General features: G+C 38.7%; 1 protein-coding gene across 2 annotated transcripts in view; it reads left to right on the top strand.

The window, feature by feature from the left end:
- The window catches only part of LRRK2 (leucine rich repeat kinase 2), a 121,927-nt gene that overhangs the window by 79,105 nt on the left and 17,197 nt on the right, over positions 1–25,625 (top strand). The window contains exons 27-42 of one of the 2 annotated variants that reach the window (XM_075927384.1): positions 2,089–2,275; positions 3,985–4,166; positions 4,747–4,976; positions 6,456–6,583; positions 7,802–8,020; positions 9,985–10,186; positions 14,823–14,911; positions 16,066–16,253; positions 17,281–17,435; positions 17,898–18,044; positions 18,189–18,380; positions 19,932–20,078; positions 20,451–20,554; positions 20,763–20,953; positions 21,984–22,144; positions 22,983–23,153. In XM_075927384.1, coding sequence (XP_075783499.1) covers positions 2,089–2,275; positions 3,985–4,166; positions 4,747–4,976; positions 6,456–6,583; positions 7,802–8,020; positions 9,985–10,186; positions 14,823–14,911; positions 16,066–16,253; positions 17,281–17,435; positions 17,898–18,044; positions 18,189–18,380; positions 19,932–20,078; positions 20,451–20,554; positions 20,763–20,953; positions 21,984–22,144; positions 22,983–23,153 — 2,693 coding nt within the window. The remainder of the gene's footprint in view (positions 1–2,088; positions 2,276–3,984; positions 4,167–4,746; positions 4,977–6,455; positions 6,584–7,801; positions 8,021–9,984; positions 10,187–14,822; positions 14,912–16,065; positions 16,254–17,280; positions 17,436–17,897; positions 18,045–18,188; positions 18,381–19,931; positions 20,079–20,450; positions 20,555–20,762; positions 20,954–21,983; positions 22,145–22,982; positions 23,154–25,625) is intronic. The other variant, XM_075927389.1, reaches the window with a different exon arrangement.

Raw genomic sequence — 25,625 nt, 5'->3', positions numbered from 1 at the left:
CTGCATAGACAGGCTGCTCCAGCCAGAACCCCTGCCTGTAAGGTGTCCTGTCCTGCTGGTAGCAGGGGCTGCTCCGTCTCAGCTGGTGGTATTTTATTGTTTACCAGCATGATTAAAATTGTAATTAATCCTGACTTTTAAATCATAATTAAAAATGATTTAAAATAAAACATTTTAAATAATTTTGAAATCATAATTATTTTTTTAGTTAATCGTGTGAGTTTATGATGATTAAGTGACAACCCTAAAACTTAATATACTTATTGAAGGAGATGCAGCACTCAAGCATTGTTTTACCCAGACATGTCAGGTCCATGAATTCCTTGCATAGTCCATTTTTCACATTGAAATAAATACATTTGCATTTGTTCAGTAGATTACACATAGAAATAAGTGCACAAAATACATGTGTTTCTTTAACATACAGTCTTGCAGTACATGAATGCAAGTACATTTTGAGATACTTAGTGCCTTTTTATTTGACTATCATAAAACACATTAAAATAAATGCATTCTGATATATTTAAATGCATGCTTTAAGCGTGTTTAATTTAGTAAACACGCCATTATTGTGAAGTCACTTGAACCTGGGATCATTTGGCCAAATCCTGCTCTGATACATGGGTAAAAAACTAGAATAACTCAATTGATTTCATTTGTGTTACTCCATATTTACATGTGTGTGACTGACATCAGAATTTAGATTTGGTCTTTGATTAATCTGGACATCATCATGCACAAACATCTTACTGTATAAATATTGTTTTCCCAATAACAATATTGCAATATCATTACATCTGTTTGAAAGTGCCACTTCTGGTTCAGTCACTGATGTAAATATATTCCTTAATATATGAGTGTTCATTTTCAGAATACAAGCAAAAGCTTTGTTATTCGATATTCTGTTACCCAGAAAATTTTGTTATTTGGCAGTGGCCCCAGTCACAATACCGCCATGTTTTCAGGCATCATGCACCTGCCTCCTGCCCCAGTACAAAAAGGATGTGGACGCATTGGAGGAAGGTCCAGCGGAGAGCAACTAAAATGAGGGGGGTTTTGATAGCAGCCTTCAACTTCCTCAAGGGAGGTTCCAGAGGATGGAGAGAGGCTGTTCTTAGGAGTGACAGATGGCAGAAAAAGAGTAATGGTCTCAAGTTACAGTAGGGGAGGTCTAGGTTGGATATTAGGAAAAACTATTTCACTAGGAGGGTGGTGAAGCACTGGAAGGGTTACCTAGAGAGACGGTGGAATCTCCATCCCTAGAAGTTTTTAAGTCTCAGCTTGACAAAGCCCTGGTGGGGATGATTTAGTTGGGATTGGTCCTGCTTTGTGCAGGGGGCTGGACTCTAGGACCTCCTGAGATCTCTTCCAGCTCTATGATTATATAGGTCTGTTGTGGGGCTTCTGACAGCCAGCACTGCCAACTTACCTCTTCAGCAGGTGCCTCCTTCCCCCTCAGCCTGCCTTGAGCTCCCATTATGGGGCAGGGACAGAGCAATAAGTTTTGTTATCCAGCACATTCAATTAAACTGCAATCCCCATTCCTCATGACTGCTGGGTAACAAAGCTTTCACTGTATATTATTTCATGTGTAAATAAATCCATTAAAAGTACATGTAACCCATGCACCTACTGATTGTGGTTCACTGTTCCATATAGAGGCACTTGGGTCACTTACAGAAAGAAGAATGAGTATGCTCTACAGGCTTAGCTGAGAGCCAGCTGGCTTTTAGCTCAAGTGGTAGAGGTTCATTCAGAGGTCCCAGGTGGCGTTACATACACTTTATTGAATCAGTTAATAGTTTTCTGGTTTTCTTTTCCTTTTTATCCCCTGATATAGCTGCATCCTATTTCCAGTATCTTCTTAGATAACTGCTGTTGCTTTCTACCCTTACTTCCTTTAAGATAACTGTTGAAGTTAGCCTTATTTAGTCAATAATCTTCTGTTTTCTATTTTCCTATCTACATTTCCAACTGAAATTCTTATTCTAATACATGTTCTCTTTTTTCAGTATAGTTTAAGGTTAATATAATTATAACTAGTTTCCTTTTTATTTATTTTCTAATTTTCTCCCTTTGTTTTCTTAGTTTGCGATCAGTAGACTTAAGCAATAATAAAATCATAAATCTGCCTGGACCTATGCACTGGAAATCCTTAAACTTAAGGGAGCTCTTGTTTAACTACAATCAAATAGCCATTTTGGATTTGAATGAAAAAGTACATGCATGGTCTAGGCTAGAAAAGCTACACCTGTCTCATAACAAGTTAAAGGAGGTAAAGTATGATTTTTTTTTATTTTTTTTTTTTATCTAAAAACATCAAATCACTTTCCACATACATATGATCTTTAAAATGATCACTTGGTTTTCAGATCAACCATAAACAAAATGTGTTCCCTCTTCTTTGAGTGCTTGTTTATGTCAATTCCAGTTAGGTGTGCATATTCCAGTGCATGGTTATCTGAAACTTATTTCCTCAGCAACTCCTGACAGGTTGCCTGAGGAGCTCCCAGGAGAGGTGCCTTCATGATGCTCAGTATAAGACCCTGTCAACCCAAGCCCCCCTTCAGTTTCTGCTTACTTTCCGTGGCGAAGGTTGGAACTGTGTCTCACTTGCTTTGCGAGTGCTTCCATAGACTCAGGCCTCACCCAGTCTTCCTGCCCAAGATGGCATCTCAATTCCATATTGACCAAGACATCTGTCAGTATTCTCTCCCTGGCTACATCCTAGTGTGTGGGAGCAGAGGCTTCACTCACTAGATATCCAGTACATGCTAACGTTCTACATCAAGAAGGCAAAGCCTTTACGGAAATATAAGCAACTGTTTGTATCGAATGCCAACCAAATGAAAGTGATTCCTTTCTTCCTGGGTCATAGCCTGCATCCATACTTACTAAGAGCTCACCAAGCTCACAGACCCAGCTATTAGGGCTCACTCAACACCTGGCCCCGGTGTCTATTAGGGATGTGAATTGTTAAACAATAAGCATCACCGTTAATGAGCAACTGGTTTCAGTTAACTGGTGTGGGCTGGAGTAGCTCCAGATTTAACCAGTTAAATGAGATATTATATACCTGGTGCCTATAGTTGGCCACAATAGCCTATCAAGGAGATCTGCAGAGCCACAATCTGGTCTTCCATCTGCATTTTTACCATTCACTATGCCTTCCCCCAATATACCAGAGAGGATGCAGGTTTTGGCAGAGAACATAAGTCGTTATCCAATCAGTAATTCCTTAACTCTTACCCAATCTTCAGGTAGAGTTTGGCCATCACCTGATTGGAATCGACAAACTAGTTCTTCAAGAAATAAAAATAGATATTCCTCTTCTCCTGTTGTCTTTCGAGATGTGGTTTTTACGTTCATTCCAGTACCCACCTGCCTTCCCCTGTATCAGAGTAGCCAGCAAGAAGGAACTAAAGGGGGGGTCAGATTGGCAATGTCACATATGTAGTGACTTCATGGCACTCTTCCAAGGGCTCTCTAAGTGACCCAACAGGAAATGCTAAGGGAAAAAGCTTCCAGTGACAGTTCCTGTGGCATTTAAACACTTGATTGGAATGGATATGAACAACACATCTCAAAGAACAACAGTTAGGAGAAGGTGAATTGCTATTTTTTCTAGTGCTGCTTTTTATGATTGAAGACCCTAGTAGTAAAATAGCGTACAATTAGAATTGTGTATTGCCTTCAAAAAGAATATGAATATCTTCCCTTAAGTTTTTCTGACTTCAATGTATGGTAAAAACAGTACCTATCGTCTTTGTAAAAAGGTTATTAATTAGTTCTTTAAAAATTAACTTTCTTCTCCATCAAGATATTAGGCATGTATACTTTTAGATAACAATAGTAACTGGAAGAAAAGAATTGGAATTGTTTGGTCTTATTAAATATTTCCTTAAGAGATTCATCTTCATACATAGAAAAATAAATGTCAACTTTTAATAAATGCTCAAATTTTATTAACATTTCTCTATATAGATTCCTCCACAGATTGGCTTCCTTGAAAACTTGACATCTCTGGATATAAGCTATAACCCTGACTTGAGATCCTTTCCAGATGAAATGGGAAGGTTGTCCAAAGTCTGGGATCTTCCTTTGGACGGGCTTCATCTTAATTTAGATTTCAAACATGTTGGATGCAAAGCCAGAGACATTATAAGGTTTGTTGTCCTATTGTTGTTCTTATCTCTTTTTCATACAATCTTAAGACTGGACGGGAACTTGAACTAGATGACCTTTCAAGTTCCCTACACTTATGGCAGGATGAGGTATTAAGATTTTATGAAATACTTGTCTGGTAACAGCATTGCCCTTCAGAGGTAACAACTGATTTCCCACGTGATCTTTGACTGTCTGTGATTCCTGGGAACCTTGTTCCTCAAGAAAAATGTGGTCCATAACCATATGAATATTTAATAGTACCACTTTGAGTTGATGACACCTCCAGAAAAACATGACTTTTATGCAAAGATTATTTACTGATTGCTTAGTATATCTTTAATGTGTTACAATATGTTACTCAGAGTAAGTTTTACAATAATTGAAAACACAGACTAAATATTTTTTTAAATCTGAAATGAACACACATACTGTCAAATATTAAATGAAATATTAACAAAAAGGTTTTGATGTAAATAACTTGAAAAGTGGTTGGTATGATCTTGGTTTGGCAATTTGAGACTTCTTTGACATGTCACGAGTCTTTATTATACATTTTTGTTGTCTACTTTTTCATGCCAGGTTTCTTCAACAGCGACTAAAGAAGGCTGTCCCTTATAACAGAATGAAACTCATGATTGTGGGAAATACTGGCAGTGGTAAAACTACACTGTTGCAACAACTAATGAAATGCAAACGATCTGATTTGGGGACAGAGAAGGCTACAATAGGCATAGATGTAAAGGACTGGTCAGTTCCAGTGAAAGGCAAAGTGAAGAAAGATTTGATATTAAATGTCTGGGATTTTGGAGGTATTTGTTCAGAAACATATTAATTCATTGTCTTTATTAACTCATATACACAGTGTTTGTTCCTAGAAACTTTCTATAAAATCTCAAACCACATACAGTAGAATCTTGTTAATTCATATGCAGGATCAAAGAACCCATTGTGAGCTACTGAATTTTGCAAATTCGTGATTAATTGGACAAATACATAAAACAAAAGACCCAAAGATATTGCTTTATTAAATGTACTGTGTTCATTTATTTTGATAATACTGGTTTTAGTGTTAATTATGATAATGTGACTACAGAATAGTTGAATACTGCTGTTTGCTGTAGACTCTCAAAAATGTTGTTCTGAATGGGACCCAAGAGGTCATCTAATCTATCCCCCTGCACTAAGGCAGAATTAAGTTAAATTATAGTTAAGATTATAGACCATAACAGTTGTGTAAGGGCTCCCTCTAGTGAACTTAACAGAGTTCTGTTTGAGTACACAGGAAAAAATGCAAATGCAGGCTAAGTGTTCACTAACCATCCTAATCAGTCTTCAGGTATTTCCAATGTGCCTACCACATTTGTTTAGAACCAAAAACAAAATTATGGAAGAATATGAATAGAAAAACTATGGTGAAAACCTGATTCCATTGAAACTCAGTGGGAATTTTGCCATTGACTTCAGGGGAGGCAGGATATCATCCCTCTATGTGTTTTTTTGTTGTTGTTCTCTCCTTTCTCTCTCCTCCACCCCATCCTTCCAGATTTCAGTAAGTCTGTACAGTCTTTTTCTCTAAAAGTGCTCAGTTTTCTCAGGAAGAGTCTTTATCAAAAGATCTATGTCTCATTTAGATCTGAACACAGTAATGTTTGGGCTTGGACTGATCTTGCCTATATAAGTTCCTTAGCCAATGTCAAACTGCTACAAATGTTCTACTTGTGGTGTCAGCTGTCTAAACCTGGGTCTTTGCATTGTTCCTGTGCAAGTTAAAAGTTGCAAAGAAGAAACATGAGATTGTCAGGATTTTTGTGAGAATTAATTGGATTTATGGATAGTGAACTAATGAGAAGTGAGGTTCTGCTGTGTTGCTTTCACCTGAAAGTATGAAAACAATGTGGAGTCCTGTGGCACCGTAGAGACAAATTTGTTAGGGCATAAGCTTTTGTGGGTAAAACCTACTTCATCAGATGAATTGGACTTGAGTTTAGAGGCGCATATCCATATATATATATATGGATAACAAAAGAAAGGATACTTGTGTAAATGAGTATTGTCTTTCTTTTTTTGTCCTTATATATACCCATGCCTCTATAAGCTCCACTCCAATTCATCTGAGGAAGTGGGTTTTACCCATGAAAGCTTTTTCCCTAATAAATCTGTTTAGCCTCTAACATGCCAGAGGCCTCATAGTTGATTTTGCAGATACAGGCTAATATGGCTACCCCTCTGAGACTGAAAGATTGAAGTGAAGGAAGTAGTGTGAATAGTTTTATTTCTTTATCATTTAGGACAAGAAGAGTTCTACAGCGCTCATCCCCATTTTATGACTCAGAGAGCATTATATCTTGCTGTTTATGATCTCAGCAAAGGACAATCAGAAGTGGATGCTATGAAGCCATGGCTGTTCAATATCAAGGTAATAGGCAGCAAAGATTTTATAATATAGATTTTAAAATTCCTCTGTGAAAACATTAAAGAGAATTCACTTGAAACTTTGTTATGGGCTGTTCAACTGATACAAATATTAAAATTAGGAAATTTCTGGAATGCATATTGTTAGTTATGAATATGACCTTATAATTATTGCAAACTTATGAAGAAGTGCAGTTTTCAGTTTGTGCAGTAGGGTATGCATAATGAGAATTTGGCAAGATATGATGATGTTTTGCGTAGAATAATGAAACTGTGTAAAATAGCATGTCAAGTTCTGCACATAGATTCTAGTCCCCTTTTCCCACCGCTGTAAACTGCCCCCACTGCAGCCACTCCAATGGGGCTGAAGCCAAATAATGACTGAAGACCATTAAAGTCACTGAATCTGTGACCTCTGTGATGACATTATATTCTTAACTATTAAGTTGAGCATTATACCCTCCTTGCTTTCAGTCTAACTGTACAAGAGGTAGGTCAGTACAAAAGTATTTGGGGTTTTTTTTCACCCTTGTCATAACTTACCAGCCTTCACTCATCACACATCATCATTCATCATCTGAAGAAGTGGGTTTTGCCCATGAAAGCTCGTGATACCATCCACGTTTTGTTAGCCTTTAAGGTGCTACTAGACTGTTATTTTTTAAGTTTTTCCTGTTACAGACTAACTCAGCTATCCCTCTGAAGCTTTTCATCACACAGTGTTTATATGTTGGAGCAGGGTAACAAGATGTGATGCCACAGTCAATGAATTTTTAGTAAAAATCATAACTGACATATACTCTGTTCCCATTTTTGGTACCTCTAGTTAATCGATACACTAATTCCTTTGCTTGAAAGATTGTGTTTTCTAAAAGCACATTTGCTCAAGTATATTACTAGAAATGGAACAAAGCTGCAGAGTTTGGATTTAAAAGATTTCTTTTTATTACATATTTTTAAAACTCAGATTTTTCCATAAATTTTGGCACGATGTGAATTAAATCAATTTTTAAATTCCTAATATTGTTACTCTGCATTCCCTTCTGAGTAGAAAATAGACAAATACAAGTTATGACCAAAAGAGGTAGCAGTGGCAAACATGGTTTCCTTTTCACGTTCCTAGACTTTCTGTTATTATGACTGAATTGCTGAATTGTGTAAACGTAATCAGAGAGAATCATGATTCAATATTGCGATAAACTAATGTGGGTCTTATTAACAGGCTCGAGCTTCATCATCCCCAGTGATTCTTGTTGGGACTCATTTAGATGTCTCTAGTGAGAAGCAACGAAAGGCCTGTCTCTCTAAGATTACCAGAGAGCTGTTGAATAAGAGGGGTTTCCCAGCAATCCACGATTATCATTTTGTTAATGCTACAGAAGAATCAGATGCTATGATCAAACTTCGAAAGACAATAGTAAAGGAGAGTCTGAATTTCAAGGTAAACCTTCATTACAGTAAAAGTTGCAGAGGAAAGAATATTGCAACACATTTTTAGCATGAAATCAAGTTCGTGATACTTACTACACTACCTTAGACATAACAGAATGAAGGGGGGAAATCACCAATCAAAGGGTTTGCTTTCATGACATTTCTTTCTAAACTTTAGCACGGACATCATCTAAGTATAGTTTTTGTTTAACATATATCAGAAATAAAACATTTGAATTGAAATAGATGAGCATTTTTGGATGAATTGTTGGATGGTTCTGATCCATAGCTACCCACCCTTGTTGAATGGCTACATGCTATTAGAAATAACAGATTAAGGGAGATTGTTTTTTGGTGCTGGCAGCTAGCCAGTTCTAAATTCTTGTGACACTACGGTTTGCTGGCAAACTATATTTTTATGTCCTAAAGGCTAATCCAGGATAATGGTGATAGTCGAAAGTTCATAAAATTGAAAACTTGTCATGATTGGTAAAGCAAACATCAGCTGCCAAACCCCCCTATAGAGTTCCTCCTATATAGACAGAATCTCCACAGGTATAAAAGTAGTGGAGGTAGCATTGTTGCTTCCTGCTCCAGCTGCCTCATTATATCTTACTCAAGGGGACATGGGTGTATTGGGTTGGTGCCAGATGTATTGGGAGAGGAGACCAGAGGAGTGCAGAAGCGGGGCATAGATCAGAGGCGAAAAGGAGTGGGTGCTTGTGGAGGAGAAAAAGTTGCAACTGGCTCCCTACGGGTACATCTATACAGCAACATTATTGGGCACAATCCACTTAAGCTCATGATACCATCTACATGTTTTGTTAATCTTTAAGGTGCTACTAGACTATTTGTTGTTTTTTATGTTTTTCCTGTTACAAACTAACTTGGCTACCTGTCTGATTCTTCCAAGGGTACTTAAGGATGTAATAGTATTTCTTGCTACATATAAAATCCAGTACCAAGTTGTTAATCATTTTAAGAACTTGAGGGGGAGTCTTCAATTGGAGGTTATTAACTAGATAAGTAGTTTGCAGAACTAAATTATTACTCATTATTTCTTCTCTAGCCTCAGAGTAAAAAGGCATTAGTTGCCACTGAGTAATGTCAAAAGATATTTGGTTCAATACAACATTAATGTTGATTCCAGTGATGAATTTCACATCATAAGAGAGCTTAGAGGAAAAAGTTAAAAAGAACTGGAATAAATCTTATATGAAAAATGTTCACATAAGTCTCTGAAAGGTCATTTATAGATATCTAATACATCAGAATTCCTTCAGTTTAGGTTACTTCCAGATAAACACCAGAAATGGGCTTTCTGGCCCCACTGAAGCCAATAGCAAAACTTCCATTGATTTCAGTGTGGTCAAGATTCCACCACAATGATTAGGTTTCAGGTATGTAGAACAGCACTAGGATTCTAGACTGCTGAAAGTATGTCATTGGCATGCATGCTTCACTAACATACAATATTCCCTACTGAGATCTTTTCAACTTTTAGCTGAACCCTGATTACTATGGTCAGAAAGATTGAAAAACAAGACCAAGTAGGCATGATTATAGACAACTCTTTTTTGTTATGTCTTCTATCCATTGCTCTTTGTTACCCATATGTAATGTGTTACATTTTTTTAGCCATTCATTAATTAGATTCCCTTTAAAAGACGTTATAAACACCTTTTATTTAAGATAAAGTGTCAAGTATGCAATTATTTACTTTTGTATATTAATGCGTGTTGGAAGTACTTTATGAAAATTAAATTGTGAAATATATTAATGTATCTTAATGGATTTTTTTTTAAATTTCTGTGACTCTTTAAAAAGCCATGGTTAGACATCAAATTACTGTTCTCTGGTTCTATTGACAGTGTTTTGTGATTGGTCATCCTTCCCTGCTTAATTTACATCTTGTATGCATCTGTCTAAATTTTTTTTAAAGTGTTTTTAAGATTATTGTTCATAATTATACAGATCAGAGACCAGCCAGTAGTGGGTCAATTAATCCCAGACAGCTATCTGGAGCTTGAGAAGATAATTTTACGCGAACGTGAAAATGTTCCAACTGAATTTCCTGTGATTGACTATAAGCGATTAGTAGTACTGGTGGAAGAAAGCCAGTTACAGCTGGATGAAAATGAACTTCCTCATGCAGTTCACTTTCTGAATGAATCAGGTACTATAATCTCTTCACTGAGTTAAGATTTAGTGCCAGGAGTGTGTACCAGGACTGCAGCAGATTGCCACAACATAGTTGAAATAATAAAACCATGGAAAATGGGAGGCTGAAAGACACCTTGAGAAGTTATATAAGTACACCCATCCCACCCCCCAGTACTGAAGCAAGCCAAGTATACCTAGACAGACAAGGATGATCTAGACAGTGCTTAGTACTGCCGTGAAGGCAGGGGACTGGGCTCGATGACCTGTCGAGGTCCCTTCTAGCTCTAGTGTTCTATGATTCTAGACTACTGTCCTATTCTTAAAAACTTCCAGTGATTGGGGTTCCACAACCTCACTTGATAACCTATTCCAATACCGTTAGAAGGACTTTCCTAATATCTAATTAAAATTTCCCTTTTGAAGAGTAAGTCATTTACTATTCCTCCTACCTTCAGTGGACATAGAGAACAATTGATCACTGTCTTCTTTATAATAGCCCTTAATATATTTAGTTCTGGTTTTTTTTGTTTTTTTGTTTTCACCAGTAAACACAGTATTGACTTGAAACAGTACTGTTAAAGCTCAGTAGGGATTACTACAAAAAGTACTGAAGGTGTAGTTGTATTAAGACTGTAATTATCAATATGTATAATAAACATTAATTACTGACTATATAAAGAGAGAGGCCTGAAACCCAGCCCATTTCTGGATAATTAAACTTGCATATTAATTAAAAAATCAACCCCAAAAATGAAGTTTGCGTGAGAGTCATGTGCAGTTGAATTGACACTTGACAAATGCTCAAAAAAATGGTTACATACCTTTCCATAACTAGCCTTCAGGGTATGTTTCATGTGTCCGTTCGATGACACACCCATTTTCTCCTGTCTGTTGGAGAACATTTGGTGGTGAATGAAATGTAATGAGTCAGGGACTGCTCCACTCTTTTATACCATCATGCAGTGGAACTCTGCAACAGAGGAGTGCTTGAAAACCCCCAGCAAGTACCACTGAAAGGAGAAAAAAGTCTCCAATATTTGTGCATGGCGTGCTCATAAATGTGCAATGCAATGGATGTGTGTAACACCTCTCAAAGATCAAACAGTTACAGAAAAGTAGGTAACTATTTCTTACACTTGGAGTATGGCTTTTCAACCAGTTGTGCAGCCACCTAATAATAATTTCATCTAGACCACATTTCCCTAGTCCCCTAGTTTATGAGAATGTTATGTGGGACTGTATCAAAAACCTTACTAAAATCAAGATATATGACTTCTACTGCTTCCCTCGTCAAAGAAGGAAATTTGATCTGGAATAATTGTTCTTGACATTACATGTTGGCTACTTTTATCACCTTATTATCATCTTGGTATTGTTACTCTTTTTTTTATGATTTCGTTTTGTTATCTCAAAATTTTGTAACCTAAGGAAAAGATCATGTGAAGGATTATTCTAACAATTTATGCCCCTTAACTTCTTTTGAAAGTAATAAACCTTCAGGCTGCGTCTACATTGGCAAGTTTTTCTGCAAAAGCACATGCTTTTGCGGAAAAACTTACCAGCTGTCTACACTGGCCGCTTGAATTTCTGCAAGAACACTGACTGAAATTACTGTCTGAAATCAGTGCTTCTTGCGGATATGCTATGCTGCTCCCGTTCGGGCAAAAGCCCTTTTGCGTAAGAGGGCCAGTGTAGACAACGCGGTATTGTTTTGCGCAAAAAAGCCCCAATCGCGAAAATGGCGATCGGGGCTTTCTTGCGCAAAACTACATCTAGATTGGCATAGACGCTTTTCCGCAAAAAGTGCTTTTGCGGTAAAGCGTCCGTGCCAATCTAGATGCTCTTTTCCGCAAATGCTTTTAACGGAAACGTTTTCCATTAAAAGCATTTGCGGAAAATCATGCCAGACTAGACGTAGCCTCAGAATAGAGAAGAGGATTCAGGAGGAAAATTAAGATTACTAGGATAGCCTATGACTGACAGCAGATACTTTTGTTGACTGTGATTGTGTATTTCAGTACTATGCAGACTGTATGAATGAGGATAAATAATAATCAGCACTGAGCATTCATATTGAGCATATTGGATATTTGAAAGGAGTAAATAAGATTATGATTATAAATATGACACCTAGAAATAATGGAAAAAATGAGCATATCATGACTTGAGTCTCCAGCCCTCTTTAGATTGTGCCAAACCAACCAAAGACAAAGGCTTCCCATTGCACAAATTTGTCTTTTCCCCCAGGGTATGTCTACACTACAATGTTAGTTCGAACTAACGGACGTTAGTTCGAACTAACATTCATAGCCGCTACACTAGCGCTCCGCTAGTTCGAGTTTGAATCGAACTAGCGGAGCGCTTAGTTCGAACTAGGAAAACCTCATTTTACGAGGATTAAGCCTAGTTCAAACTTACTAGTTCGAATTAAGGGGTGTGTAGCCCCTTAATTCGAACTAGTTGGAGGCTAGCCCTCCCCAGGTTTCCCTGGTGGCCACTCTGGCCAACACCAGGGAAACTCTATGCCCCCCTCCCGGCCCCGGACCCCTTAAAGGGGCACGGGCTGGCTACGGTGCCCGTGCCAGGTGCAAGCCTGCCAGCACCCAGCCAGCAGACCCTGCACCTGGCACGGCACAGAGCCACCCACCTGATGTCCCCCAGCCCACCCCCTCTTCCCGGGACCAGGCTGGCGGCTCCCGGGAGCTTGCCCGGGACTGCAAGAGGCGGGCACCTTCCTGGGCTAGTGAGAACATCGTGGACCTCGTCCACGATCTCCGCACTAGGCACAGGAAAGTGGCCGTCTAGGGCAGGAGAGCTGCCAGCCTGGCCACACAGGAGCAGGTGTGCATGAAAATCAAGGGGGTCCACTGAGACCCCCGACCCTGAGACCTGAGCTTACAATGGCCATCCTGGGTCAGACCAAAGGTCCATCTAGCCCAGTAGCCTGTCTGCCGACAGCGGCCAACCCTAGGGACCTTGGAGGGGATGGACCGAAGACAGTGACCAAGCCATTTGTCTCGTGCCATCCCTCTCCAGCCTTCCACAAACTTTGGGCAGGGACGCCACTCCTACCCCCTGGCTAAGACTACTCCATGGACCCAACCTCCATGACTTGATCTCACTTCCCTTTAAACTCTGTTCTAGTTGTAGCCTTCACAGCCTCCTGCAGCAAGGAGTTCCACAGGTTAACTATTTGCTTTGTCAAGAACAACTTTCTCTTACTAGTTTCAAGCCTGCTACCCATTCCTTTCCTTTGGTGTCCTCTAGTCCTTCTTTATGGGAACTCAGGAAGAACTTTTCTGAATGCACCCTCTCCACCCAACCCCTGCTTTTAGAGACCTCTATCCTGTCCCCGCTCCGTCTCCTCTTTTCTAAGCTGAACAGTCCCAGTCTCTGTAGCCTCTCTTCATCTGGGACCTGTTCCCAACCCCTGATCATGTTAGTTGCCCTCCCCTCTCCCAGCCTTTCTCTTCCCCTCTCCCACCTCCTTTTCCCAGTCTCCCCCAGTTTTGTTCAATAAAGAGAGATTCTATTTTTGAACACAATTGTCCTTTATTTTGTACATCAATAAGAAGGGGGGCTAGGGAAGGGTAAGTGGAAGGAGGTGAGGGAGGAATGGGGTACGAGCCCCCGATGGGGAGGACTGGGCTTGCTCTGCGGGCTTCTGGGAGTGGAAGCTCTCCTGCAGCCCCCCGATTGCCCCCTCTCCCCAGATTGCAGCCTGCGGCAAGTGCAGCCGGGCTGATGGCCGAGTGCTGTGATGTGCCCAGTGTGGGTACTCCGGGCAATCCAAGCCAGGACTGCTTTGCAAGCGGGGCACCCCTTAGAACTGTCTGTCCGGGGTGGGGGTCGGGACCCTTTAAGCGCAGCCCTCGGCTAGCCTGAGACAGCATCTCCACGCTCTAAGTCCTCCTCTGATGCCCTGCCGGCACTGCTTCCGGCCATCCTTAAGCCCTGTTCAGGGTCCACTCAATGTGGACTTGCTAGTTCGAATTAGCAAAACTCTAATTCGAACTAGTTTTTAGTTCTAGACGCGTTAGTTCGAATTAGCTTAGTTCGAATTAACGTTGTAGTGTAGACGTACCCCCAGAGTGGGAACCTTTTGTTCTACATCTCTCCTTCCATGGAAAAACCAGGGTTAAAATGAAATTCCAGTATCAGTTGTTATGATCATGTCTTACTAGTCCAATCACTGTTGGAAGTATAGGACAAACAAAACTGTTTACAAGTTTTGTGCAAGTTGTTATGTTAAGGCTTCCAGAGCACCAGAAATGGCTCTCATTAACCCATTTAAAACTATAAACATATTTCTAACTTTACATACTAGAATGATACGTACATTAAAATAGGATAAACGATCCAGCAGATTGTAACATTAAAATTGCTAAGTTACAAGAGGTGTTTTGTCTAAAACATCTCTGAGTTATGCATTTTTTTTTTTAGTAACCCAGATTTCATAAAGCATGGGAGGGAATTATTATGCTGTGCATTAGTTTTAAGTTTTGATGAAAGTATCTACCATTTAATTTGCTATTAAATGAGTGGAGGGAAAGGCAGCCCAAAATTGAGTGCCTAAAAGCAACTTAATTTTTTTTCTTTTGTTTCATATGTAGTGTGATATTGTTCTAATTGCAATATTATTTATGCAGGTGTATTGCTACATTTTCAAGACCCAGCACTGCAGCTAACAGATCTGTATTTTGTGGACCCTAGGTGGCTATGTAAAATCATGGCACAGGTTAGCTTTTCACTGTTTTATATATCCCTTTATTCAACTCTTTCCTCTATCCCCAATTATTGTACCTGACCTGGCCTCTTTTTGCTCCATTTCTTCCCAGTCCCTTTCAGAGCCTCCCAATTTGACCTGTGTGACTCTTCCTGTTGCTGATTAAATATGAACTCTAGCATACAGGAGTAACCCAAACCCCCATTCTAAATTCTCATACTCTCAGGTGTCTGTTACACCCCACAGTCAGTTGGGTCCCAGAACATGTGTAAAATGGTGATCACAGGTGAGAGGGATCATAAGCCTACAACAAATTGTTAAATGCTGGAGGTCTGGAACGAAGCAGTAACACTAACTTGGAATGGTGAGAAAGTTAAGAAGGGTAATTAGCCCCCTGCTAGAGTTGGTAGAAGAGGTTGGGATGTGCAGATCTGTATATTGGGACACGTGAGGGACAAAAGGACCGTTTAGGAGGGTCTATCTTGAAAAGATCCACCATCGGTTAAGTTAGTTTGGTAAATACTTTTAGGTGTTTATAAAGACTTCCAAATCTTTGAAGATTTATTCTTCACTAATTAACATGTATAATAATTACCCATCCAATATTCAGTAGGGGGAATCACTAACACACACTACAAGTTAAACCTCTCTAAAGAGGCACTCTCTAGCCTGGCAACATCCATGGTCCGGCATGACTTTGTTAGTCAGATGTCCACTTCTCATGGATGTGGCCAAGTTTCCAGTAGTCCCATAAAGTTTGTTTGTCACCATCAGTTCTGGCTGTGTGTTCTGTGCTGTTATTTAGCTCTAATTTACTCCTAAATATCCTCTAACATCCCAGTAAGCAGCGGAAGTATGAGTAATGCTTCTAGACAATATTGACCATCCGTGGTCTGGCATATTCTCTGGTTTGGCACTGGTTAGGTCCTGAGGGTGTTGGATTACAGAAATTCAACTTGTACTATACTACACTTAATGCAGAGGTAGCTAACTAGTGTCATGGGATACACTGTTCAGAATAGTTAGCTTGTGTTGTCATTGCTTAAATGCTGGATATTACTATCAATAGGATTGTGAATTTTAGTAAATAATACTATTAAAATATTGCAGAAAAATGTGATCCAGTTGTGACTGCAGAGTTGAAATTCTTTTACTTTTTTTAAAAGATTTTGACAGTGAAGGTGGAAGGCTTTCCTAAATACCCTAAGGGAATTATAAAGCGTTCAGATGTGGAAACATTCCTTTTAAAGAAGAGCAGATTACCTAAGATCTACCTGTCACAATACTTTAAGCTTCTGGAAAAGTTCCAAATTGCATTGCCATTAGGAGAAGATCAACTGCTTGTTCCGAGCAGGTAAACAAAGAACAAAAACCACGCATGTGCCATGGAAATATGCAAAGATCAAAAACTCTCATATTCTCAGGCTGTAATGACATTTCTAGTTGTTAGATATCAGCAATTTCCTCTTAGTGAGTAAGACTTTTGTTGATTGCACTACCTTTGTATACTGCTCAATTTCTTCTCAGTAAAATTAAACTGATTTGATAGTGAACAAGGTTATATCCTATTAGCACAGTGAAAAATGGCATCTATGAAAGGCAAAGTTATTTTACTTTTTGTTTTACAATGAGACCACAATAGCAAAATTATCCTATAGTACTAATGATCAAATCGTCCAGATAGTACCACTGTATACAGATATTCACTTCAATATAAATCATATATATTCATATTTATAAACTGTTTGGATTAAGTCAGGATCACAGGAGGAATTGGACTGCCCAAGCAAAGATACTTGGAGGCATTGTGCCTTTGAATCTTCTTTACTTGGAAATTAGAAGTTGGTGATGTGTAATGCCACTGTTGACACCCTCTTTTTGCATGAGCTATGACAGGTCATGTATGCTCATTGCCTCAGTTTTTACATCTGTGCAATGTAGATACTAATACCTTCCTTTCTTAAAGGATGGAGTGTTGTGTGGTTTAATTGATTAATCCCTCTAAAGCACTTCAGATTACTTGGATGTGTGATTTTATAAAAGTGCAAGATTATAAGTTATCTTTATATCATTTTTTTTCTCTCACTTATATCCTTGGAGACCTCAGTGAAGTTACTGAAGCTGCATTCTGTTTTAAGGGAGCAGAAATTGGCCATTAACATAACAAATAAACAAACATGCTGATACAGATAAACCCCAATAATCTGCTTCCTGCTTATGTGATTTGGGGTTGCATTCATGTTTGACATCTGTTGTTCAAGCTATACAATAAGTACTAACAATCAGCTATACAATAAGTCTCACTTTAATCTGTGTAAATTAATAATTTTGGAAGTAGTAAATTATGAAACACGGCAAAATAATGTTCCTGTTTCTTTCAGTTTGTCTGATCACAGACCTGTTATAGAGCTTCCCCACTGTGAAAACTCAGAAATCATCATTAGGCTATATGAGATGCCGTACTTTCCCATGGGATTCTGGTCCAGACTGATCAACAGGTTGCTCGAAGTGTCTCCTTTCATGCTCTCTGGAAGAGGTATTGACATTTAATTTCAAAACTATCAATGTGTTTCTATACCTTGAATGTCTAGTAGCCATGGGCTTGAGTTCAGGTCTACAAATTAAAATCCCAACTCCTGAAATTTTGTTTTATATTTTTGGGCTCACCCCAGGCATTTTATAAGTGTAAGAAAACAAAATAGTGGCATTTACTTGTAACTTAAAAACTCTTAGGAACACCATGCACAACACCACTATGCACACACAAACACATGCAAGACTCAGAGGAAATCTTTTCATTTATGTATGGTTCTGGGATTAGTTCTGCAAACATGACAGGAAAAACAGGGAGGAAGCAAAAAGACATGGGGGGGGGGGAATTGTGTATAAATCTATAAAACCGCAAATACATGCTTAGGATAGTATATGTTGGAATGGTCAGCCCAATTTACAGAGTTAATTTCAAAGGTTTGACTTTGACTAATTTTGTTTTTCCTAGAACGTGCTCTTCGTCCTAATAGAATGTATTGGAGACAAGGCATTTACCTGAACTGGTCTCCTGAAGCTTACTGTCTAGTGGAATCAGCAGTATTTGATAGCAATCCAGACAGTTTTTTGAAAATTACAACTCCTTCTTGCAGAAAAGGTTACATTATTCCTAAACTTGCCCTTGTACCTGCTGTTTTAGTTAAACTTGGTGCATTTGTTCATTTTGCTTGCACCTTTCAGAATTTGCAGTATGTGTTGATTATTGCAGATATAGTAGACAGGCTCTAATTTGCTTTTTCAGGTTGTATCCTTTTGGGGCAAGTTGTGGATCACATTGATTCTCTTATGGAAGAATGGTTTCCAGGTTTACTGGATATAGATGTATGTGGTGAAGGGGAAACACTACTGAAGAAATGGGCTTTGTATAGCTTTGAGGATGGCAAAGAACACCAAAAAATACTACTTGATGATTTACTTAAAACAGCTGAAAAAGGTATATAATGTTTTAATTAAGCTAATTAGAATACCCATTTAAATTAATATTTATGATGGTCATTACAATAGCATTTAGGCCCCTCACATTATCCCCTCACACTTGATTAAAATAAACAATATGGCTGTGTCTACACTGGCATGAATTTCCGGAACTGCTTAAAACGGAATACTATTCCGTTTTCAGTTTTTCCAGAAAAGGAGCATCTACATTGGCAGGCTGCTTTTCCAGAAAAGCCCTTTTTCCGGAAAAGCGTCTGTGGCCAATGTAGACACGCTTTTCCAGAAAAGAGCCCAGATCGCTATTTTTGCGATCGGGGCTTTTTTCCGGAAAAGACTACTGGGCTGTCTACACTGGCCCTTTTCCGGAACAGTGTTCCGGAATAAGGACTTATGCCCTAGCGGGAGCAGAATAGTTTTTCCGGAATAGCAGCTGATTTTGTACAGTAGAGCATCGTTGCTTTTCCGGAAATTCAAGGGCCAGTGTAGACAGCTCACAGCTTATTCCGGAAAAGCGGCTGATTTTCCGGAATAAGTGGCCCAGTGTAGACACAGCCAAGCAGTCTCAATATGTGATTCAACAACTACAACTCTTTAATGCCTTTGTGTTACTGCATGGGTCAGATGGTGGCTAGTCCTCACATTGTACAAGGTGAGAGGGTTGAAAAAACCATTCATTTACTCATCTATGGAGCCTAATCCAGCAGCCCTTATTCATGTGATTAATTTTGACTCAGGTTAGTACTGTAGTTGACGTTATTAGTCCTGTTGATTGGAACCCATACAGTGAGCACAATTAAAAAGGCAATATTAACCAACAGGTACCATACAGTTACTCAAGTTATTTCCTATTCTGGGTATGGAGAAAAAATGTGGTATCTCAGTTAGCTTAATGCTGTGTGATAACTGCTAACAGAGGCTAGTTTTTAATGTTGACCCCCTGCATGTGCCAGGAGTGTGGCTCATGAGCTGTGTTTTGTCTCTTTTTTATCATTAAAGTATGACTCCCAGAGCTCCGTTCTCCACCTCCCAGCGTAGTAGGGAGGAGTTTAGAATATCTACCTTGCAGTGAGATGATGGGATAGGGGCATCTGCTCAGTGGGGAGAAAGGTTTTGGGGCTTCAGCCCTGCAGGACACATCTGCTGGGTCTCAGAGCTCTAGCAGAAGTGGGGCTGAAGCCCCAAGCCCTGTTAGATGCTTCCCACAGGGCTGAATGCCTGAGCCTTGGGCAGGTGTGCCCCGGCTCTTGAACTTCTGATGATTGTTGTTTACATACAGCTCAGGGGATCAGTAAGTTTGGGCTTCTACAGCATATGCCATTAAACTTCAGTTAAGAATTATTTACACTTATTTACATTGGAGAAGTATATTCAGTTGTCACAAATTAGTACATATGTGTATGCAAACTTCATATGATGTTCACTAGCAGCATACATACATAGAGACAGCTATCTATCTGTACCTTTCTCTCAGTGTAGAGTGCTGACTGTGCTATTTTATTGGCTTTTTCAAATGCATCTCTTTTTTTTTTCTTTTTTTATTTTAACTCAGGTGATCTCTTAGTAAATCCAGATCAACCAAGATTTACCATTCCAATAGCTCAGATTGCACCTGACCTAATACTGGCTGATCTGCCTAGAAATATCATGTTGAACAATGATGAATTGGAATTTGACCAAGCTCCTGAATTTCTGCTGGGTGAATGTTAATTTTAGTCTTCTGTACATAACCTAATATATGGCAAGGATATTAAAAATGTAATGTTTATGTAAGTGAAGCTACAGGGTTAAAACATTCTGAAAATATTTTATTGAAATTTTTTTTCTATTTGATTAATCTGTTATGCTGTTAAAAGATATTTCTGAATTATAGAGGCCAATAGTGTATATGTTAGGACCTGATTTTTTAGATGAGCTGTGCACATACTACTCTCACTGGCTCAAACTGAGACTCTTGGTGCTTTGTTCATTTTAGAGTCCAGTTCAGTCAATTTGAGAAAAGAGTGAAGATCTTTATTTATTTATTTATTTATTTATTTATTTAAATATTCCCTTCCATTTTCTTTTTGAGCAGGTGACGGTGGCTTTGGATCTGTGTACCATGCATCATATGGTGGAGAAGAAGTAGCTGTAAAGATTTTTAATAAACATACCTCCCTCCGACTGTTACGACAAGTAAGAAATGTTGCCCTCTTTTAATAGTGCAGCACTAGTACAACCTGGATAGTGAAGGGTTTGATAATGTTTAAGCACAAGTGTCTGCCTTAATTATGATTTTTCTGTCTTTTAGTAGTTAATATGGTTGAAACATACACAGTTCACCCCAGAACTATAAATGTTATAATACATGCTGCATATCACTTGATTTTTTTTCAATTTACAGGAGCTTGCAGTGCTTTGTCATCTTCATCACCCTAGCTTAGTGTCTTTGCTGGCTGCTGCAATCCGTCCCCGGATGTTGGTAATGGAATTAGCCCCTAAAGGCTCTCTGGATCGTTTGCTTCAGCAAGACAGTTCAATCTTAACTAAAACACTTCAGCACAGGATAGCTCTACATGTAGCTGATGGCTTACGGTAAATATTCTTGAAATGCTAATTTTGGCCCTGAAAAATATTGAAAGGCTCAAAATAGGAAAGCTTTCTCTTTTCAGGTCCTTGCCTCTTCTCTTATACAGTGTGTGTGTGTATATTCTCTTAATCAAAGTAGTTATATCTTTTTACTTTTAATTGAATAGAGAATACAGTGCTGCCTATGTGTCCTTGAATCAGTATATACAATTCCGTACACTTTGAGTAAATTATGTATAGCAGTTTTCCCTAAGGCATTTGTTGCCATGGGCTATAAGAAGAATCTATTGTTAAGGGCATCTGCCACCATTAATTGTTTAGGCAACTGATGTTGTTTCATAGCTTATTCTTTGAATATCTTAATCAACTGTAAGGCTAGGCTATCATATATACTTAATTTGTGTGTTCCCCAAAGGAGACAGAATTCTGTACTTTTAAAAAATGCAGCTTAGACTATTTGTTTTTGTTGGTTTTCAAGCAAAAAATAAAGGCTGAAAGCATGAAGTGACACCTCACATGTACAGTATTTGGTCTATCTTCTTGTTTCTTTTGTGCTTTTTCTTTTTTTCTATTCACAAGTGGGATTCACATGAATGGAGAAAAAGACAGAACTCTTGTACTTTAATTTGTCCCATTCTTTTTAACCTGAAAATCTGTGAATGTCTTATAACAATTAGAGAAATACGATTTAAAAAAAAAAAATCTGGCAAGGAAACCCAGGGCAGGTGTAGGTGAAACTACTTTTATTTTTGTTTTGTTTTGCTTAATTGATTTCTTTTTCTAGTTGGTGGTGTCACTCTTGATGAATCTCTTGAACTATAATACCAAGTTGTTCATGTGCCAGCAAGTGATATGTTGGGATAATTCCAAAACTGTAATCCATTAATCTGATATCATGTTAGTGAATCTTTTCCTTCTGATGTCCGACTCGTTAAAATTAATATAATGGCTTTTTGTAGTATTGATGCAGTCAGTGTAGAAAGATAGATGGATATAGGTTTTAAATGCTTTCTCCTAAATACTTTTTTGTTAACAGGTATCTGCATTCCTCAATGATCATTTATCGTGATTTAAAGCCCCATAATGTGCTGCTCTTTACATTATATCCCAATTCAACAGTCATTGCAAAGATTGCTGATTATGGCATTGCTCAGTATTGCTGCAGAATGGGGATAAAAACCTCAGAAGGCACACCAGGTATGGCAAAAAAACACTTTGTTTTGTTAAACAGAATAAAAATTCAACAAAGTAAATATTTGTGAATTTCATGATAAAAAGTATAGAGTTAGAGAACAGTCTATATTGTTGTGGTTCTTGCCATGTTATTACTGATGAAAATGGATTTACACTCGGGGCATGATTTCCATTTACACGAAATGCCTTTTGCGCAATGTTGGATAATGGGATATTAAAAAGAATATAGGTTAAATTACATTTACTGATGTAATTACTTTTCTTTTGTACAAGTATGTTCAGTTTGAACATTTTATGCTTATTATTGTATTAAAACAGTACTTCTAAATGTGGTTAATGTTTAGTGGTCAATAATGTGTACTTCAGGGTTCCGATTTTTCAGAGATCTGAACAGTTGCAACTCTGACTTTAATTGGATCACATTTACGTCTATTTGAAGGCCCCTTTGCACTGCCAGACCAAAGAAAAGGTGGCCTTAGAGCAACTGAGAACTAGGGTCATTGCCACGAATGGGAGAGCATAATTCCCATAGTGCATTATCAGGCCTTCAGTGTAGACTACAGGACATACCTTTCCTTTTCACTAGTAAGTAATAAAGCTCTTTTGATGGTTAAATCAATAGTACAGAAGCTTATCAACTAATTTTCAGATACTTTTTTTACACTGACATTACAGTTGCTCATTTCTTCTGTGATTTTCAGCCAGTTTAGAAATAATATGTAATTTTGTTATTGACTTCCTTTGACTTTTTTTTCATCAAGAAGTATTTATTCATAAAAGAGAGTCATAGCATCATCAGCCTGGCATGGATCATAACTATTAATAAATCATTTATTTTCAGGATTTCGAGCACCAGAGGTTGCTAAAGGAAATGTGATTTACAATAAGCAAGCTGATGTGTATTCATTTGGCTTGCTTCTTTATGACATTTTAACAGCAGGAGGTAGAATAATGGAAGGCATGAAGTTTCCAAATGAATTTGATGAATTAGCAATCCATGGAAAATTACCAGGTATGTAATGTTAAATCTTCAGGAAACACGAGAACAGTGATTGTCATACTGGCTATGAAAAATGGTGCCAATTGTATTGTCTCCTGTGTCTGACAGTTGTCTCTACTTGGAGGATAATGCAAAACAAGAAGCACTTTTTGAAATTTTTCTAAAATTTCATTCAGTTTTCAAACAGTGAGAAAATAAGATTTGGAGACATTGAGCCAACATCATCCCTTGGGTAACTATTAGAGATACATTAAGGAATTATATGGTACCTTATAGACTAAGGGTACGTCTATACTTGCACCGTAGTTCGAACTAGGGATGCAATGTAAGCGACCAAAGTTACTAATGAAGCGGGGATTTAAATGTTCTGCGCTTCATTAGCATGATCTCGCTGGCGCGTTACTCGGCTCAACAGCTGTTCCGAAAGTGAAAGTGCGCACTGGGACACATTAGTTCGAACCAAGGGGTATTTGGTTCGAACTAATTCGTCCCGGCACGCACTTTCATTTTCAGAACAGCTGTTGAGCAGTGTAATGCGCCGTCAAGATCATGCTAATGAATCACGGGATAATTAAATCTCCGCTTCATTAGCAATTTCGGTCGCCTACATTTGCATCCCTAGTTCGAACTAGGGTTCAAGTGTAGATGTACCCTAGCAGATTTATTGGAGCATAAGCTTTCATGGGCAAAGACTCACTTCGTTGATGAATCTGACGAAGTGGGTCTTTGCCCGCAAAAGCATATGCTCCAATAAATCTGTTAGTCTATAAGGTGCCACAGGACTCGTCGTCACTTTGCAGATTCAGACTAACATGGCTACCTCTCTGATACTTGATTAAGGAATTAGTGTGCTCTGTAAGAAACACGATTTTTGTATGCTTATAGCTATATTCAGAACTGGAGTTAGAGCGTGGTATTGAAGTACATTATGATCAAGACATACAAGAGGAAACAAATGATGTTGTGAAGCTATTTGTAAAGCTTTAAATTCTTCCAAGAGATGGTCCCAATGTGTATTCCATTAAGAAAATATGGGCTGCATGCACATGAGACCCCAGGTTTTAGCTAGCAGTTTGTCCATTGATCCCTGCCTGTAACCTTCTCTTCCTTATGCTTTTAGTTGAAGCTTTAAGGAGTGGTGTAGGCGAACTGCCTCTCCTGACTTTGTTCTAACACCCTTTGGTCTGAGGTGGCACCTTATCAATGTTTACTTAACTTGAGTCATTCATCACTTATTTTGTAATATTGTAATTACATGTATCTACTTGAAACAAAAAACAGGACTAGGTAGCACTTTAAAGACTAACAAGATGGTTTATTAAGTGATGAGCTTTCATGGGCCAGACCCACTTCCTCAGATCAAATAGTGGAAGAAAATTGTCACAACCATATATACCGTCCTGTTTTTTGTTTCAGCTATACCAGACTAACACGGCTACATTTCTGTCATGTATCTACTTGTTTTTTAGGATCTAGTTTAGATTCTAGTTAATTTAGAATCTAGTGCTAGTTGATTCTAGTGGTTCTTTTTTCCTCCCCACTTCTACCACCATACAGAACAACCATTATGCCCAAGATCCCAGGGTTTAAGAACTGTATTTCCTATCTTCCCAGTAGCAACAACCATCAAAAGTGCTTCTATAGCTTCAGAAAAATCTCATGCCCCTTCAAAATATGGAATTTGCAGATCCTTCCCCAGCTGAATGACAGACAATCAGACCTCAGTCTGACCCAGGCTGGACAGACCCATCTATACAGTGCCTGGGTCTAGATACCCTGGGGGAATTGGGGACCACTGCTCGGACACAGAATTCATATCCACTTCAGATTTTTTTTTCCCCTGCAGAAAATACATCCTGCCAAAGAGGCATAGCATTTATGCCCACCGGGGGCTGCTGTGGCACCAGAACAGAGAGCAGTCTGCACACCAGCAGTAGCAGCCAGCAGCTGGCTGCATTCTTCATAGCAGCCTGCCTGTGGGACCAGGCTAGGGGCATGGTATATGGGTATGCAGACAGAAGAGAGTACACGGAGCTCTTGGGGGTTCACATGGACTGCAGTTCAAAATGGCAGTAGAGGAGAATGGGATTGGAGTTAGAGGACCACATGGAGGTAGGGGTAGAGAGATGCAAAGTTGCATATTATTTTGAAATAAATTACCAAAATAATTGAAATTGGTCTGATTACACTGTGCTATTTTGATTAATAAAACATGTACAGTTTTATAGAATTTTTAACTTTTTGGCACAGAGTTTTTAATCTATTGGTGCCAAACTCTTCCCCGGGAGCAAATGGGGCAGAAGCATGAAGAAGCAAGCTTTCTACATGGTGACTGCTGATCCAATGTCCTGAGTGACAGGAGATTCCATTCCCTGGATGCCCACCAGTCTATGGCATTGTACCTACAAAGAAAAAAGTCTTTTAGGAAATTGTCTACACTTTTTATATCCTTAGTGAAATGGGTAAGCAAGGAAACCAGTTTCT

The sequence above is a fragment of the Pelodiscus sinensis genome, chromosome 1, assembly GCF_049634645.1.
Source record: "Pelodiscus sinensis isolate JC-2024 chromosome 1, ASM4963464v1, whole genome shotgun sequence".
Classification (NCBI taxonomy): domain Eukaryota; kingdom Metazoa; phylum Chordata; order Testudines; family Trionychidae; genus Pelodiscus; species Pelodiscus sinensis.
This window is presented reverse-complemented; position numbering and strand designations above follow the sequence as displayed.